Below are 18,756 nucleotides of genomic sequence, written 5' to 3'. Positions count from 1 at the left end.
CAAATTATGCAAAGATAACACATGTTATCACTTTTAGTATGCAATTTTGAAATTTCGTTATTCTATTTGTTAAACTAGCATCAATGAACGTAAATGATGAATTGTTTTATCTAACTATTATCTAATCTTCATTTATGCATAGAAAATATAAATAAACATGGTATCATGTAGGCTATCGAATTTGGTGTACTTGGAGATATGTTCAATAAATAATTTATGTATCCATTTACGACTAAATCAAATTTCGAAAATCGACAAATAATTTACCTTGTTCTCCAAGTAAGCTACTAACATGGGAACCAATCAATTTCAAGGTGAAGAAAAGACATATCAGAAAATAGTAATAAAAAAAGAACATTTTTTCCAATTAATATCAATTATAGCATTGTGATCGACTCAAAACTCGTCATAAATCTATCAAATACTTGTATTGGTACGAAATATTTTAGCGACTAGTTAAGTCATCAAAATTAAAATAATACTAAACAAGCAAGCCATGATATGAAAAAAAAACTTAAATCAAAACAAGAATATATTTATATTGAATTAATATTCTTCAAGAATATTTTTGAAACATATAACATTTATCAAAATTCGTCAGAAATGTGATAATGTTATATTTTATATCAATATTATTCATAGATATTGATAGTTGATCTTTATGATCTTAGATCAATATTCTTCGAGAAAAATGAAAACTTTTTTATATTTTATTTATAGACCTGTCAATATTATCAACATAAAGTCGTGTTGTGCTACTTCAGGAGCTTCAACATAAAATTAAAAGTTGTGCTTCTTCAGGAGCATCAATATAAATATATAATTTGTGCTACTTCGAGAACATCAATACAATACTAAGAAAAATTATTTATGAATTTTACCTTGAACAGCACTCGTGCTGATAACGTGTTATGAATAGTGAAAATATAAAGATGAGATAATGAATTGAAATGGTTTATTTATCATTTGAGATCTCTATTTATATAACACATTTACAGAGTTTGAATAGTTAATAATATGAAAAAATAATTTTATCTCGATATTCATCTATAATTTTTTATCTATGACCAAATCTATGATATTTATTTTGGGGATGAAAAATTATATCCAGAAAGAGAAGATAAATATTGCGACTGGTACAAAGCTCGATTTAAAAAAAATATATATTAGGGGTGGAAAATAGTTTGTTGTCAATAGAATTTGACGTACGACCTTTCCTAAAATGGAAAGATAATTATGTCACTCAAACCAACAATAATAATGACTTAATAGTTCGATTTTAAACTTCTATTTCACGACTAAATAACAGATTTAAAAAATTTAATTAAATTGATATAATGTATGCATATTATTTATCTAATTCATTAAACAAAATTCTCAAATATACTCAAACCAATTTTTTTTAAAAATTGGATATCAACTCCATCTTCACATAACACTAATTTTGGTATTTTGCCTTTTATTTTTTGTGGCTCGAAAATTTCAAAAAAATAAATAAAAAATAAGGATAGCACTCGACGATCAGCTTTAAAAAAAAAATTTCCTGAGATAGCTTAGAATTTGGAATATAACTCAATTATATATCTTTCACATATTTATAATTTTAAAAAATATCTCATTTAATTACTTTAAACAGCAAATAAAACGTACAAGGAAAAAACAGGCAAAAGTTGATGTGTTTTTAAATAGGTTGGTATAAACTCTATGTTTTATATTAATTACTATTTTACACGGACGAGGCACAAAATGTTATTTTATTTAATTAATTATTAAAATTAACAAGTATAAATATTTGAAAATTTATTAGAAGTATTGATATATTATAATAAATATATTTAAATTTTAAATATTATTATACAAAAGTATTATATAAAAGTATTTATATTATTTGAATATCGTTTAAATAAAGATTAGTGCCGTTATCAATTGTTCCGAAATTACTAAAATTGAATAATCGTGTAGTATGAACTAAAATCCAATAAAAAGAAAGTTGATAGAAAGAGGAGTGGTCATTGTCAAAGCAACTTTTGTAATAGTCGTCCATTATTTTTTATATATTCCATGCATCATTATCGAGAAATTATTGCCCTTGCATATTTATATTTATATTTATTTGCCGTTGATATTGACTGCTACACAAATTCCGAGTATTATTTTGTCGCTCAAAATTAAATTAATTTGAAATCACAGTGGAAGGTGATTCAGCCAAATTTAAATCGAAACCACTCGCAGACAAGTTTTTAAAAAGGTTGAAGCGTCCCGAGCACGGACGTCGGGCTCTAAGTTTTTCAAACTTAAGTGAGATTAGCACATATTTAAGCGTGAAAAAGCTTTTTTTATTTTTAGTGTAATTGTAATTATCTCAAACCAATAAATAGATAAAATAATACATAAATATGATAAATTTAAGTCTGATGCATTAATTATCTTATTTATAAAAGCATAAAAATCACAAAATTGCAATTTTTATTTATTTTTCCAACTATACCACGTTAAAAAATGCTAAATATTTATCAAATCATTATCAGATATGCTTAATCATAATTAAAATTAAAAAATAAGCATCTAAATTATAAATCTAATTTATTATTTAAAATAAAAACATACCTTCAAAATAAAAGAATTTAAAAAATAAATAGATGCGATTAATTGTGCTTAAGCACACTTAAATAAACATCTTAATTACGTTTAATTCGATCAAACTACAGTTTAACCGTTTTTTTCCGTTTTTCTCTGAAGCGAGGCGTTTTTGTCGAGCTTTAAGCTTAAGCGAGAGCTTAAGCGGGCTTTTTAGAACACTGCTAGCAGGACTCCAAATTTTGAAATTGATTTGACTGATCTTTCATACATTTCGAATCAATCATAATAACGATATCAAAATAATTTAAATTGCGATGGTTAATAGATGAAAGAAAGCAACTTTTAATTTTGACGACTTGAATTGATTTACTACGATGAAATAAAATAGTATGAGCATAATGAGAAGACACAAAAAAAAAACATCATGTAAATTATTATCGGAGAAAATTGGGTTTTTTTTTTTAATAAATAAAGCTTCTTTTTTCCTCTTTTTTTTTGAAAAAAAAAATTCTCTAAAATTTAAATTGTTCAAAAGTCAAAAATGGCTCCTGTGAATGGTCATTGTGGAAAGAAGAATGACATCAACATTTTGTTGGTGCTTTTTAAGAGTGCTGAGCAAGTAAGACTAGAAATAAGAGTCATCGGATCCAATAACCTTGTGGGCTGGGGATGTATCTTATGGAGGGTACAACGAATTTATAAGTAAACAATATAAGATAGTTGAATCGATTCATATTCTGAATAAAAAACTATATTTGTAACATAAAAATAATATTTTTTCAGGTTGGACAATAGATTTGTTTCACAAAATTAAACTGTGATATGATTTCATAAAACTTTTTGTTGTTTTAAGGGTAAATTTCAGAAAAATATCTTTGTCAATGTTTCAATTAAGATTCAGTACATAGCCACAACTTTTTAGGAATCAGTACCTGACAATTATATACTTTTAGTTTTAACTCCTTGCAAACCAAAATTACATTTTTACCCTTTATTATTTAAATAAATATATTATTTTATCCATAAAAATTACATGTGTCTTCTCCATTTAAAATATAGTTTAAAAAAATATTGTTTCTCAATTATTATGTAATAAAAGTAAATACTTATTTTGACATACAAAGTACATATTATGGGATTTCAAATGCTTGATTTCGCTCTTTGAATACTACAAATATATAAGAAAATACTATATTTCGAGCATTCACCATAAATTCAGTCATTGTTAGTCCTTTCATGAAAAATGCATTAGAATGACTTATTCATGTCATTTTATTTTATTTTTTTTAAAAAAACAAAGTTCATCACTTATCATGAAATAAGATTTAGTATTTATTTTGACTTACAAAATAACTATTTTGGAGTTCCAAATGGATTTGACTCTTTGAATACCCCAAATGTGTAAGAAAATATTGGATCTTCGAGCTATCACAATAAATTCAATAATTATTGGTACTTTCATGGAAAATACATTAAGATGACTTATTCATGTCATCTAATTTTTGAAAAAACACAGTTTGTCACTTATTGTTGAATTAGAAAAAGTACTTATTTTGATCGATAACATACCTACTTGGGTTCCAAATATTTGATTTGTCTATTTGAACACTTCAAATGTATAAGAAAATACTTGGGTTTCAAGTAATATTAAGTGACTTTTGATGGTGTCATTTGTGAAGTTAAAATTTGATACTTAAATTAGTACAAAGAGTATCTAATTAGAGTCTATAAATACATTTACCCTTTAAATACTCATATCCAATTATTTGAGTATGCCAAAATTTAATTTGAAGTCAATATTAAGTGACACCGATGATGATATCCGTGAAGTAAAAATTGTGATACCTAAATTAATAAAAATAATACATAATTCGAATTCACAAATACTTGATTCTAAATTTCAAATACTCAAATTTGATTGAGTATGTCAAAATATATAGTTTGAAGATAATATCGAGTGTTTTTTGATGATGAGATTTGTGAATAAAAAACGTGTTACCTAAATTGGTACAAATAGTACCTAATTTGATTTCACATGTACTTAATTTTACCCTTTTAAGACTCGATTTTGATTATTTTGGGATTTTAAAAAATACTTTTGATGTGTAATTTGTGAAGTTAAAATGTGATACCTAAATTAGTACAAAAAGTATCTAATTCGAGTCTACTAATTGTAACGTCCCGAGAATTTGAAGGATCACGTAAACCACATGCATGCAAGTTATTAAATTTCTTTGGTATTTTATTAAATTGTTTTAAAGTTTTAAATGCATTTTATTTCATTAATTTGTGTTTAAATATTTTTATGCATTTTATGCATAATTCATGCATAGTAAAATTTAATTCATGAAATTTTGAAGGTTCATTCATTAAAGATTTTTAAGTTTCATTTCGATGCTCGAACGAGGAACGGAGACCGGAGAATTTTCAGGAAAATTATTTTAATTACATGATTTGTTTTTAAATATTAATATAAGATGTTTTTAAGTGTATTTTTCAAAAATGAGATTTTATTGTGTATTTTTACCGCATGATTTTAATTTTATCCGGTACGCAAATTTTATCGAATCGAGGACTTTTTGAGGGTTCGGTTAATATTTTCAAAATATTTCCAACACGAAATATTTTTCGAGAGTGTGTTTGGATTTAATAAGCCAACTTTTAAGCTCGTTGGGCTTAAAACTCTTTTAAACTTTTAATTAACCAATTAAAGACCATTATCTAGTTGATTAAAAAATTTATTTAAGATTACCCTACACCAACTACCCTTCCCACCAACCGACAACCCTTTTATTTCTGATTATCCCCTCTGCATTATCTTCTATAGCAGTATAGCCATCGGTTCCATCCATTTCCAACTTCATAAAGCTGAAGGTTTCCTCGGTCATTCCTTGATCTTGAAAAAGAAATCATTTTCGGCACTCGTCTTCGATCTTCTCGCGCCATTTCATCTAAGGCAGGCATTGTATCATTATTTCTGCATCATTCACGTCATATATGTGCTGTAATATGTGTTATGTTTATGCATTTTTCGGTATTGGCATGACAAAGCTTTCATGCTCTTGGTTTGACACGAAAACCGTATGTTGTTGCATACATCTCACATTTTGTTTTCTGTGGTGCAAGGGGCTGCTGTTTTTAGTTGTTTAAGGGCTGTATTTGATGTCAAGGAGTTGCCTTGTGAGTTAGATCAGTTGTTGGACGCTGCAAAGGAAGGGCCGAGAGTAAGGTTTTGAGAGATGGTGTTCTTGGGTGGTAAGGGTTTCGAGAGGTATGGTGCAAGGTAGAGTAGACTCGGCTGAAAGGGGGCTGAACCAGAACTAGGTGCTGTCCATGAGGGTCCAGTCAAGGTCTAGGAGAGGTGGGTTAAGGGCTGGAACAGCTGGTCTAGGTCCAGGAGCAGATCGAAGGGGGTTTAGTTGAAGAGATCGAGCTCGGGTAGTTGTTCTTGGAGAAGGCCCCCGAGGGAGCCCAAGGTCGTGATAGCCCATGGTCGTTACAATAAAAGGCGCCTTTTATTGTAACGACCCATTACAGGCCCAGTGGATCGCCCATACGGCCCACTGTCCCGATCAACCCAAGGCTATCCCGATCTTGGGCTCCCTCAAAGGGGTCTTTTCCCTCACGGGCTTTCCATAGGTGTGAGGACCCGGACGCTAATCATCTTCTTAATCATCTTTGGGATTTAATTATCAATTAAGATAAACAGGGTCTAAAAATTTTTCTTTTTAAAATATAAGTGCGGAACATAATGGAATTTAACTAATATACATCTCCGTATAAAAGTATAATAATGTACAACAATTATTCAAACTAGTCTAAGGTTCAACTACTAATTTTTAGTATTAAATCAAGTCTATATCCAAGTCCGGAATCACCACTCTAATCTCGATATCTCATCATCCTCTTGACCCTGATCCTGCCCCACCTGTTGTCATGCACACATACAAACAAGACAACAGCCGGATAACTCCGGTGAGAATAAATCCCAGTATAAATAATGTATACATGCAGTTAACTGAATTAACATAAAAGCATGAATTATATCTTATCACATGTCGCATAATCAAACAACATGTATCAATACCAGTCTGTAAATAAAACATGAATCGTAATCTACGAAACATAAATCAATACGGATCTGTAAGTCGAATTCTAGTCTCAATATCTAAGACTAGACTCATCTCTCATTCTAATCTAGGGATCCTAATCTAATTTAGACTTAGGTATGCTGTATTGAATGTCTACAATAGACGTCGATCTACATCTAAGCTCATCGATACACCGTAAGTCTAGAGTCTACGCGGTTCTGACAAAGACTCGGCGGTTTTGCCCTAGCTAGGCTGATCTGCCCTAGACTCAAATTCTGGCTCTGCTATAATTCAATAGACTAAACATATCAATCTGATAATCTGCAAATATCAATGAAATAAAATAAAGTATGTGATTTTGGGAAACTCAAGTCAAACCTAACTTGAGTTGTGCAATCCCGAATCAACATTCATTTATACCTTTCTCTTCACGATCTGATGAAGACGAAGTCTCGTATTCCAATCTGTCCATACCGAATCTAACAATGACGATCGCATAAATACAATATCAGTATATAACTCAGTTCAAAACATGCTCTGGTCAATACTCAAATCAAACACAATCTGATTAATGTCAATGACATAACAATACAATCTCAATCAATACTGAATCTGATCAATATCAATCAACTGATGTTTCGACGGCATAATAATACAGTCTTGATAACCCCGTCAATCTCAACATCACAGATATAATATCAGAATTCATAATCAGTATCAATACAATTCATAATCTGAATAATAACACCACTCTGATATAGAATCTCAACTAAATCAACTCTGAAATTCATAATAATTGTATAACCAGTCTATTCTTTAATCTGACTTCAATTATACAATGTCTACTGTAGCAGAAACATCATATCTGATTCGTATTCAATTCTGACAATATCATAAATTCAAATCATGTCTAAACGTAACAAAACTTACGTCCAGTTGTAGCCTGCGTCGATAGGAACACAGTACTGAAGTCGGATTCAAAAATAGACGGACGGATTTCTCACAAAAGGCGTAAGAATATTTCAATTCTTTCTTGTGCTTCCCTCGGCTCTTTCTTTCCTTCATTCTGATGGATTTGCATGTAGGTATATATATATATATATATACACGTTCCTTAGGTAGGAGGCAAGTGGCTTAATCTTTGTAGCACACGTCTCGCGCATATGCGCGACCCCAATCGGCGCATATGCACGAGACACTCGGTCTCCGCGCATACTCGGTACATCGCCTCGCGCATATGCGCGACTCATCTCCGCGCATATGCGCGAGAGTCTCTGGAGTTACTCGCATAGGCTTCACGCATATGCGCGACATCTTCCGCGCATATGCGCGAGGTATTCTGCCTGTTTGGCGCATGTGCGCGCATCCGGTCACGCATGTGCGCCGATGCTACTGTCCTCGCACATCAATTTTCACACGCGATCTCATTTCGTGTCTCGGTTAGCCCTTTCCTAATTATCTCGATTAAAAATCGATAATCGTAATTTAACACGGTATAAAATCTTGGGCATTACAATAGACGTCGTACGGGTTACTCATAGGATCTCCCCCTCCCTACCAAGGGGTTTCTTTCGCCTCCCCAGAACTCGATCCCATGACCTATAGGATAAGTACATTGATATCAAGAGTCCTGGTACCAGTTGAGCTTGGTACCAGGACTCTTGATATCAATGTACTTATCCTATAGGTCTTGGGATCGAGTCCTGGGGAGGCGAAAGAAACCCCTTGGTAGGGAGGGAGAGATCCTATGAGTAACCCGTACGACGTCTATGGAAAGCCCGTGAGGGAAAAGGACCCCTTTGAGGGAGCCCAAGATCGAGATAGCCTAGGGTCGATCGGGACAGTGGGCCTGTAATGGGACGTTACAATAAAATGAAATAAAATGCATTTAAAACTTTAAAACAATTTAATAAAATACCAAAAAATTTAATAACTTGCATGCATGTGGTTTACGTGACCCTTCAAATTCTCGGGACGTTACACTAATACTTAACTTTACTCCCTAAATGAGAAGTACTTAATTTGAATTTGCAAATATTTGATTTCGTAAATGAGATACTCACAATATATAATAAAATATTGGATATTCGAATAAGCAACGTAAGTTCACCAAGTGCTGATATTTTATGTAAGATATATTTGGATGAAATATTCATCTCATTTAATTTTTTTTAAAAAAACAAATTCTCAACTAAACATGAAAGTTTTAAAGTACTTAGTTTTCCTTGAGAAATACCTAATTTGAGTTTGAAAATACTTGATTTTTTAAATGAGATACTCACATTATGTATTAAAATACTGGATATTTAAATAGACAATGTAAGTTCACCAAGTATTGGTATTTCCATAGAATAAGCATTTGAATGACATATTCATCTCATTTAGTATTTTTTTGTAAAACACAAAAATCAAATTCCCAACTAAGCATATAAATATTAAATTATTTATTTTTATTTGAGAAGTACCTAATTTGAAATTGTAAATATTTGACTTTGTAAGACCAAGCGCTTGCCGCTTTACCAAAAGCTATAGCTAGTGGTAATCGTGCAACTCAAATCTTTTAAACCGCACAACAGCTCAAGCACCACGGTTCGATTGCTCTACCAAGCAGGGACAATTATTACACCCAACAATCTCCCTCCCAATAATTACACTCCTTGCAATCAATGAGAATCGAACAGGGGACCTTAGCTCTGATGCCAATTGTAAGACCGAGCGCTTGCCGCTTTATCAAAAGCTATAGCTAGTTGTAATGGTGCAACTCAAATCTTTAAAACCGTACAACAGCTCAAGCACCACTGTTCGATTATTCTATCAAGCAGAGACAATTATTGCACCTAACAGATTTGGTACATGAGATACTCATAATATGTAATAGAATACTGGATAATCGAATATGCAACGTAAGCTCACCAAGTGTTTATCTCCATGAAAGAAGCATTTGGATGACATATTCACCCCATTTAATATATTTTTTTTGTAAAAAAAAAACAAATTCTCAATTAAGTATTGAAATTTTAAAATATTTAATTTTACTTGAGAAGTATATATCTAATTTGAGTTTGTAAATATTTGACGACTTGAGTTGATTTGCTATGATGAAACAAATAGTACGAGCATACGAGAAGACACAAAAAAAAACATCATGTAAATTATTATCGGAGAAAATTGGGTTTTTTTTTTATATAAATAAAGCTTTTTTTTTCCTCTTTTTTTTTTAAAAAAAATCTCTGAAATTTAAATTGTTCACTTCAAAAGTCAAAAAGGGCTCCTGTGAATGGTCATTGAATGACATCGACATGTTGTTGGTGCTTTTAAGAGTGCTGAGCACAAGTAAGACTAATAATAAGAGATCGGATCCAATAACCTTGTGGGCTGGGGATGTATCTTATGGAGGGGACAACGAATTTATGAGTAAACAATAAAGGAAATGAGTTCAAGACCTAAAACCCCAATTCCAATTTCAAAAATAAAATAAAATTGAAATAGTCGAAAATATTGTAGTTATATCTGACAGTCTCAACTGAAGAAATTTCTTACGAGAAAGTTTCATGGATTTATAATCGTAAGATGAGTCGAATAGATTAATACTAAGAATAAAAAACCATATTTTTAACATAAAAATAATATTTTTCATAGATCGAGTTGGATAATAGATTTGCCTCACAAAATTAAACTGTGATATGATCTCATGTAAGTTTTTGTGTTGTTTTAATTGTATAAGATACTATAATTTTTAGAAAATGATAAAATATTTTATTTTTGACTAGTTTGTTTTTTTTTAAGAAATATAATATTTTAAATTAAGGAAATGTGCTAGAAAACAAAAAGTAATGATTCAAAAATTATGAGGAACTTCTAAGATTCTATGTATATTCGCTAATATATTCAATTATTATGATTTTTGTCATCCAAATTCATACATAATCTGTTAGGAACAGCCTGTTGGGGATGGATTTCCTCCCGCATGCGTAAGCTAACTCGACAGAAAAATGGGAAAAAGAAACATTAAGGTATCTCAACCCAAATCTTCATTTTTCTATTCTCCACACTCCAAAGTACAGATTTGTATTCTCTATTTCAATTTTTTTTTTTACAATTTATATTATTTAAATGTTATCAATTTCTCTATTTTTCTATTTTTTTCTCATGTTAAATATAAAAAATTAAATAATTACGTAATTTAATAATAAACAGAACTCAATCAAACATGTATTTCACTCTACGTTTATTTTGTCATCAAATTATTAGAAAACACTAACCAACTCAAATGGGACAAAAACACCCTAAAAATAAAATAAAAGGATTGAAAAGAACAAAAACATATATGAAATTGACCACAAAAAAATCCTCTCCAAAATGGAGGATGACTGGATGAGTGTAGAGAACGGTTTGAAAAAGTTTTGTTCAATGTCTTTAGACTATTTCCAATATATTGCACCATATTCTACGTTATATTTTGCGTTACATTAGTGCTACACTAAAATCATCTTCAACTCATTACACTACAATAGAATATTATCATAATATTATTTTTATTTCAACATTACTATTTTTGTTTTCTAATAACTATTTATACTTTGACAATACAATGATAATTAAATCTTATAATTTATATATTAAAATTTGAATTAATTATTTCGTATAAAAAAATTAATTGATCTATAGAATTTTTTTAATAAAAATATTCTTCTAATAAATAAATAAATCATTGGTAATAAAAGGAACTATAAAAAAAATAAAACAAAACAAAACCAAACTTTTTGAAGACCAATTGAAGTGAAGAAATCCAAATTAACGAAGAAAATAGATGAATATATTTCTCAGAGTCAACATTGTATAGAAGAACAACAACGCGAGCTTTTGAATGTTTTGAAACAAGAAACTGCCGACAGATAACAAAACTACGACCTTCAAAAAATTAGACTTGAATAAAAGGAAAGAAAAATAGATGAAAGAATTTTATACAAAGATATGAACAAAATTATTGATCCAACTCTGCATTGTACACTAGAACTCAACAACAAATTTTTTTGCAAGAATACTTGATGAAACTGAACTTCGAGATAATGACAACTTTAGATCTTATTTTGGAGATACTGGATTATCAATGTTTGGTTTACCTTATTACTAAAAAAATAAGTTTACGTAATTTTTTTTATGTTTTGTAATTTTATTGTTTGTTAATTGTTGTATTTGTTATTTGTTGTTCCGTAATGTTTGTTGTTCATAATTTCTACAATTTTAACGCACTAGTAATTTAATTTGTTTGTTTTTAAAATTTATATTTTTATACTTAATTAATTTCAAATCAAAGTATTAAATTTTTTGTAATTAATATTTCAAATTTTTTTTAAAATTAATTTAATATTTATTTAAAAAATAAAAAATAAGATCTATAAAATTTATTATTTAATTGAAATACTAAACAATTAAACTAATTTATATAAAAACTTTAAAAAAATTAGAAAAAAATAATGCATGTGGCGCAGCAACAGTGCTGCATCACATGTAGAGTGGGATATGGAGTTGATCAAATCCAGGTCGATTGTATTGCTGGATTGGAGAAAAAATTAACCACGGTATGATGTTAAGGTTGGAGTTACTCTTAAAGAAAGAAAGAGAACGCTGTTGCGTTTTTTTTTTAAAGTATCTATATTTCTGTAATATATTATTAAGTATATGACCTTTAAAATAACTAACTTTTTGTATCATAATCTGTTTTAATAATAAAATGTTAAATTTTTTAATGCAAATCACATGTAACATAGGCGCGTACATGTGATTTGAATTAAAAATTTTAGAGTATGAGACAACTAACTACGAAATGCACGCTTTTTTTGCGAGTTTCACTAACTCCAATGTCGAAAAGGAGAGATGCTCGTAATTATTACTACTGCAACCATCAGCAAAAGATATTAATGAAACACGCCTAGAAGAGAGCTTCACTGTTCTCAGAGAAGGTGCCGCAGTTGAGTTAGCCTTACTCATTCTATTCACTTTTTGGACAGCTGAACGAACGACTCATGAACACTGATGGGTTGGACAAGCCAATAACTCAAAAGCAATTCAGTCTTTTTTTAGCAAGCTTGTTAAGTTATCGCCCTTGGATTTTGCAAATAAGCTTCTCATACAATCTGACCTTTTTTTCATACACCATATGAGGATTGTCTGGGTTGTAGTAACTGAGGGGGGTTGAAGACCAAGAAGTGAGTTGTTTATACCAAGCAATCTTTTTACGGCTATATCCAATTTTCTGGTCCCTGCAAAAAGGAAGCGATAAGTGGACGTACAGAGAACAGAGGATGCAAAAATTCTACTAATTCCTAGCTTAGTAGATTCAGGCAACATGTGAAGAAGACATTAAGAAACATCTATGTGAAGGAAAACTATTGATTACACAGCACTAAGGTAGTATGTGAAAAAAAAATGAAACCAGACCAACAAAACATATGTGGCCAAAAACATCTCAACCCGAACAAACCAAAGTTACCCATCGATCTTCATCACGACCATCCACCTAAAGCATAATCCAAGCACAACAGAACCAATAACTAACACAAAACCAACCAAAACACCAGACCCTGCTCCCAAGTCCCGTTCGCCCATAAACAATCACAAGCCCGGCCGTTGAAAACGTCAAAGAAGAGGACGCAATGAAGTGATAACCTCCGAGGCGGTGGAGATATTTTTTAATGCTGACAATTCTGTTCTGTATTTTCACCAAGATCCAAAAATAAATAATTTGGTTCGATGGTAGATATATCAAGGGTAAATAATTGTTCATGTATAATCAACAATACCTTACCCGGAGAAACTATCAAACAAATATAAACAAGAATCAAGAAACAAGCTTTTTTTTTTAACTAACATAAATAAGAATAATGTATCATCCGGAAATAGTTTCGCAGGATACACACACTTAGCACAAAATTTTACATGCTCCAGAAATCTGTGCTCAGAAAGTGGCTCAAGGCCATCCATAGCATATGTCTATGAGATTTGAAAACGGATACAGAGAACGGAAATACAACAGCTCCTATGGTTAAAACCATAACAAAGCAAAAGTAACATCCAACAAAACTTGTGAAATCTAGTGGCTAATTTTATTAAATATCATCAATCGACTTGGGTTATTCTTTAACCTTTAGTGAAGCTGAAGGAGACGGGGAACCTTCTTGACCCATCTCGGTTCTAAGATCATTGATGCTCTGTTCCAACTCATCAATCCTGTTCCCCATCTTGTCAATTTTAGAAATGACGGATTCATAAATTATCCGAAACCAAGTTTGCATTTGATCTTAACAGGTTTTGAACAAACGCAGTCATGTCAGTAGTACTTTGTTTAGTATTCTCCGAAACATATTCGCTCACGAAGCAGGCTCAAAAGAAAACTGAAGCATTAATTTCTAGTTGTATCTAAACAGTTCAGCGACAGCAAACCATGGTAAGAAATATTTGATAAGACAATAACAAGTGCATAAAGCCTGTAAATAGCCGGAGTTTCTATTTCTTCAAAATATGATTACACATTGCTCCAGTTACCACAATACAGAACTAACAAGCCCGATTTAGGCTCATTTTGAGCAATTTAACAGCTTAGATACCCGGATAAATCTATGTTAATAGGAGCACTCAAGTTCTCTCATTAAAGCATAAAGAAATCATCTCACGGTTCTACAGTCTAAATAAGACAGATACAAATGTAGTCGCTCTAAATAACATAGTCAGACCACTCAGATATATGTGATGTGTGGTCCATTGTCAAGCTAGGTATTTTATCTAGCTTAATCGGATTCTTCTTCCCACCAATCAATCTAGCAGGATTTCCTACAGCAGTAGTTCTAGCAGGCACTTGCTTCAACACCACTGATCCTGCACCAATCTTAGCCCCGTCTTCAATTTTAACATTTCCCAAAACACAAGTCCCTGCACCAATTAAGACACCATCGCCAATCTTCGGGTGCCGATCACCAGAGGCCTTCCCAGTGCCACCTAATGTCACATTATGCAAGATTGATACATTATCCCCAATTACTGCGGTTTCTCCAATCACAACACCTGTCGCATGATCGAGTAAAATTCCTCTACCAATCTTGGCTCCTGGATGAATATCCACTGCAAAAACTTCGGACACTCTATTTTGTATCAACAGAGCCAAGATTTTTCTCCCCTCAGACCATAAATGATGCGCTATCCTGTGAGCCTGGCATGCCAAGAATCCTTTGAAATTTAAGAAGCAATGAACGTAGCTGATACAAGCCGGGTCCCTTTGCTTAACTGCCTTCAAATCATCATGAGCTGCTCTCACAATTTCTTGATCCCCCAAGAGAACCCCAAGGAAAAGATCATAAAGGGTACCGCTAGGCAAACTAGAATCGCTCAATTTCATAGAAAGATGATTCGCTAGGGCACTCTCCATGGATTCATGGTACAAAATTGAACAGAAATACCAATTTGACAAAATGGGCTCCTGCTCAACATCTGACTTAGCTTCGTCCTTCATCCGTAGCCATAAATCACCAATCTTTGCATCAGGGTCGACGTTAGCTTCTTCCAAAACAGTGTGTGTGCTCGTGCGGAGGATATTCGACGTTTTTCCCGGAATGGGCACGCAAGAAACAAGATCAGGGAAATTGGGTCTGCAGTATTTTACATAATTATTGAAATCACGGTCATCAATCTTGGGATTAGTCTGGGGAGTTTCCGTTCTGGAAGAGCGTAGACAAGTGGCCATGGTTTGAGAGGAGAGCTTCGTAGGCTTGAATAAGGGCTGATGCAGCAAAGATGGGTATCGAATAGGATTCGTGGACATAGAAACGACAGGCTGAAGAAGATAGAATGGGAATCGGACTTATATAGGCGGAGAAGTGTATAAAAAGAAGACATCTTTCTTGCAATTGCAGATTAATGCAGATTTTTGTTTCGCAGTGGAAGTGCTTAATGACACCAATTTTATCATATCTTAGCAATTTTATTTTAAAATTTTATATTGAGGAACAAATCTCACAAAATAAATTTGAATATTGAGGTAAAAAAATATATAATCAAATGTTAATACTTCAAAAAAAGTTTGATAAAATAAATAACCATTTTTTGAATCACGACTTTCAAAAGTATCAGAATGATTCAACACTAACTTTTGAAAATATTGGGGGATGGTATTTGTCACATTTTATGTTATGTTATATATTCAAGTAGAGTGTCATCTAAAAAAATTTGTTTATTAAATTGTATAATTTATAAGTTATTATTTATTAATTTAATACATTTCAATATTTGTAACATTTTATCATCGAACTAGACTACCCTATATTTTATTCCTAAATCCAAATTTATATTATATTATATTATTCGATGTTAAAAATGGTTCAATATTTTGAACACACACAAAGAAACTTAAATCAATAATTTTTTTTAATAATAAATGGGCAAACTCCTCAAAAATCCCCAAAAGCAAACAAAAATGTTTTTTCAGTCCCCGTGTCAGAAAAAATCGTTTTAAACTCCCTGACCCATTTTAATATATGTTTCAGGTACCTAAATCGCATGAAGTTACATTTTTGCCCTTGATATTTTTTGAAAACCCTTAAACAGCCTTTGTATTTCTTTTTTTCCCTTCCCTCTTGTATCTTCCCGACATCTCCTCAGAAATCCCAACGTCTCCCAAACTCTATCTACTTCAAACCACTGTGAATCGAAGGAAAACATTGGCAAAGAAAGCGAACAACAGAGAGACAAAATGGGTAAAACACTTGAGTACAAGAATCCGAAGAAGAGTATAGAAGCAAAGGAGAGAAGGACAAGTAAATCACCACAAAAGAAGATAGTGAAGAAAGTTGTGAAAGAGAGAAAGCAGAGAACGCGGAAATCAGGTCTGTATATTTCTTTTTTATTTTGTTTCGTAATTTTGGTTCTTGTTAGGACAGTGAGCGCTCGAATTGTTTTCCCATTGATTAGGCACATTTATCCCTAATTTCTAGGGTTCTCTTTTTCATATTGTTCTGAAATTGGTTATTTAATTATATTGCATTATTTCTGAAGATTACAGATGAAGTTTATAAATCATGTTAAAAAGTGATGGCTTTATGAACCAATTATCCCCAATGACCACGTTATTTTTATGGTAATAGTGATATGATTGATAGTTCATCGACTCTCTGTATTTGTGTATATATTTAGCCTAGATTCTTTGTAAAAAAAAAATTCAGGTTCTGATATATAAATATAGATATACATCAGAGATAGATGCCTTATCTTGTTCTCATTTTTTAATGTAGAGTTTGTTGTTGAGAAGAACCTTGTTGAATCTGGTGATGAGCAGAAGGATGAAAATGCATTATGTTCAAAGCTACTTTCACGTTGTTCTCCCCATTTCTTTAAATTCGTGATGAAAAAACTGAAGCCTGTCTTAGGTGAGCAACAAATTGGGAGGATAAAAGATACGCCTTTTGCGAAGTGGATCGATATTCCTGTCCTTGCGATAAGTAGTTCAAGAATTGATTATGTTCTCAATAGATTTCAGTTTGATTCGTGCTCGTTAGTTGTTGGTGAAGATATCTCAATACCTTTTACTTCAGCGGATTTCTCTCTTATTCTCGGGCTGCGTCATGTTGGATAACCTGTTGATTTGGACCTGAAAGTGGATTCCAAATTTTTGTCTCGTCATTTTGAAGGAAAAGTGACGAATGCCAGACGTGCAGATATTTTTAAAAAACTAAGTTCGCTTGCTGCCAGTGATGATAGCAGTGAAGTCGATGATTTTGTTCGTTTTTTTATCTTGTTTGTTTTCAACTGCATAATATTCCCAACTTGTAATTATTCAACTCCTGGTTTTATTTTCCCTTATCTCGATGACCTTTCGACTTTTTCCGAGTATGCTTGGGGAGATGCTGCCTTCCGATTTTTGTGCCGAGGTTTACGTGACGTCGGAAGTAAAACCTATTTAGACGGAAGCACTGTTGGTTTAATGGTTAGTATTGTGTTTTATTTTTATGAAACACAATTTTGTTCTTAATAATTTTTCGATTTTCTTATTTGTTTTAGGCGTGGGTATATGAGAGTGTTCCAGTCTTAGGAGTGTGCACCGGTTTACATGTTTTCCCTCGGTTGTTTCGATGGGTGGAAAGCAAGATTCCATTGAAGTTTGTTGGAGCTGAATCACTATTGAATTCCATAGATTCAACCCAAGTTGGTCTTATTTCATCCGAGTTCATTTTAAGTAATCTCGCTTTGTAAATATAATGGATGGATGAACTGACAGAAATATTTTTTTTTGTACTGTTGAACAGGTTCTACCAATTGCACCATTTTCTGAGGAGAGGGAGTTGTTGGACATAAAACATGCAACTGAGCTGGAAAATGGTAGATCTCAAGTGAGAAAATTTGTAAAAATTTTAAAAAAACAAAAGGATGAACTGAAAATGTTGAAAATGAAATGTGTTGAACTAGAGCGAGAAAGTATTTTACATGTAGTCACAAGATCATTGGTTTCTAAGAAGAACGATGAGATTATTGATTTAAAGTTGGAGGATGTTGAGCAGAGTGATAAAGCATTGGATGAGATTATTGAGGAACAGTGGGAGGAGGCTAGGCAGCTTGATAAAGAACGGGTTGCTGATTCTGCAAAATAGGTAGCTCATAATTTTGATGTTGCTGTTGACGTAATGGTGAAGAATGTTGTTGCTGATTTGCATAAACAAAACCATGAACCGAGGGCAGCTGATTCTATGAATTATTCAGGTAATAAAGAGCATAACGAAGTGAAAAGAACTGATTCTGGAAATCCTTCAGCTGATAATATTGCAATTGGACCTAACGCAAATTTGATGATGCATAATGTTGATGTTGATTTGGAGATAGAAAACAACAAAGTATTAGGCCCTGAATTTGCAACCGCTTCATTTGATGAAAACAATTATATGTTTGGTCGAAATAGCGGGAGTGGAACAGATGACGATGATGAGAATGATGCTGGCAGTGGCATTGGTACTTCAGAAGTGCCGAAGATCACCCTTTTTCAATCTTCAATTGTAGATACCGTGAGGACTAGGGATGATCGTGTGAAAAAGAGAAAACCCACGAG

The 18,756-nt window shown here is 32.1% G+C and overlaps 2 protein-coding genes across 2 annotated transcripts; one reads left to right on the top strand and one right to left on the bottom strand.

Moving 5' to 3' along the window:
* Positions 1-14,155: 14,155 nt before the first annotated feature.
* On the bottom strand, positions 14,156-15,532 carry LOC142531714 (serine acetyltransferase 1, chloroplastic-like). Its single transcript, XM_075637941.1, has one exon. The coding sequence runs from the start codon at positions 15,484-15,486 to the stop codon at positions 14,386-14,388; it is 1,101 nt and encodes a 366-aa protein (XP_075494056.1). The 5' UTR covers positions 15,487-15,532; the 3' UTR covers positions 14,156-14,385.
* A 1,775-nt stretch (positions 15,533-17,307) lies between these two features.
* On the top strand, positions 17,308-18,304 carry LOC142537910 (uncharacterized). Its single transcript, XM_075643378.1, has 3 exons — positions 17,308-17,643; positions 17,718-17,861; positions 17,963-18,304. Exons 1-3 carry the CDS (start codon positions 17,641-17,643, stop codon positions 18,302-18,304), a joined length of 489 nt encoding a protein of 162 aa, XP_075499493.1. The 5' UTR covers positions 17,308-17,640.
* Positions 18,305-18,756: the final 452 nt, after the last annotated feature.

This window comes from Primulina tabacum, chromosome 2 (assembly GCF_025594145.1).
Source record: "Primulina tabacum isolate GXHZ01 chromosome 2, ASM2559414v2, whole genome shotgun sequence".
NCBI lineage: Eukaryota > Viridiplantae > Streptophyta > Magnoliopsida > Lamiales > Gesneriaceae > Primulina > Primulina tabacum.
The sequence above is the reverse complement of the archived record's forward strand: the minus strand, read 5'-3'. Positions and strand labels throughout refer to the sequence as shown.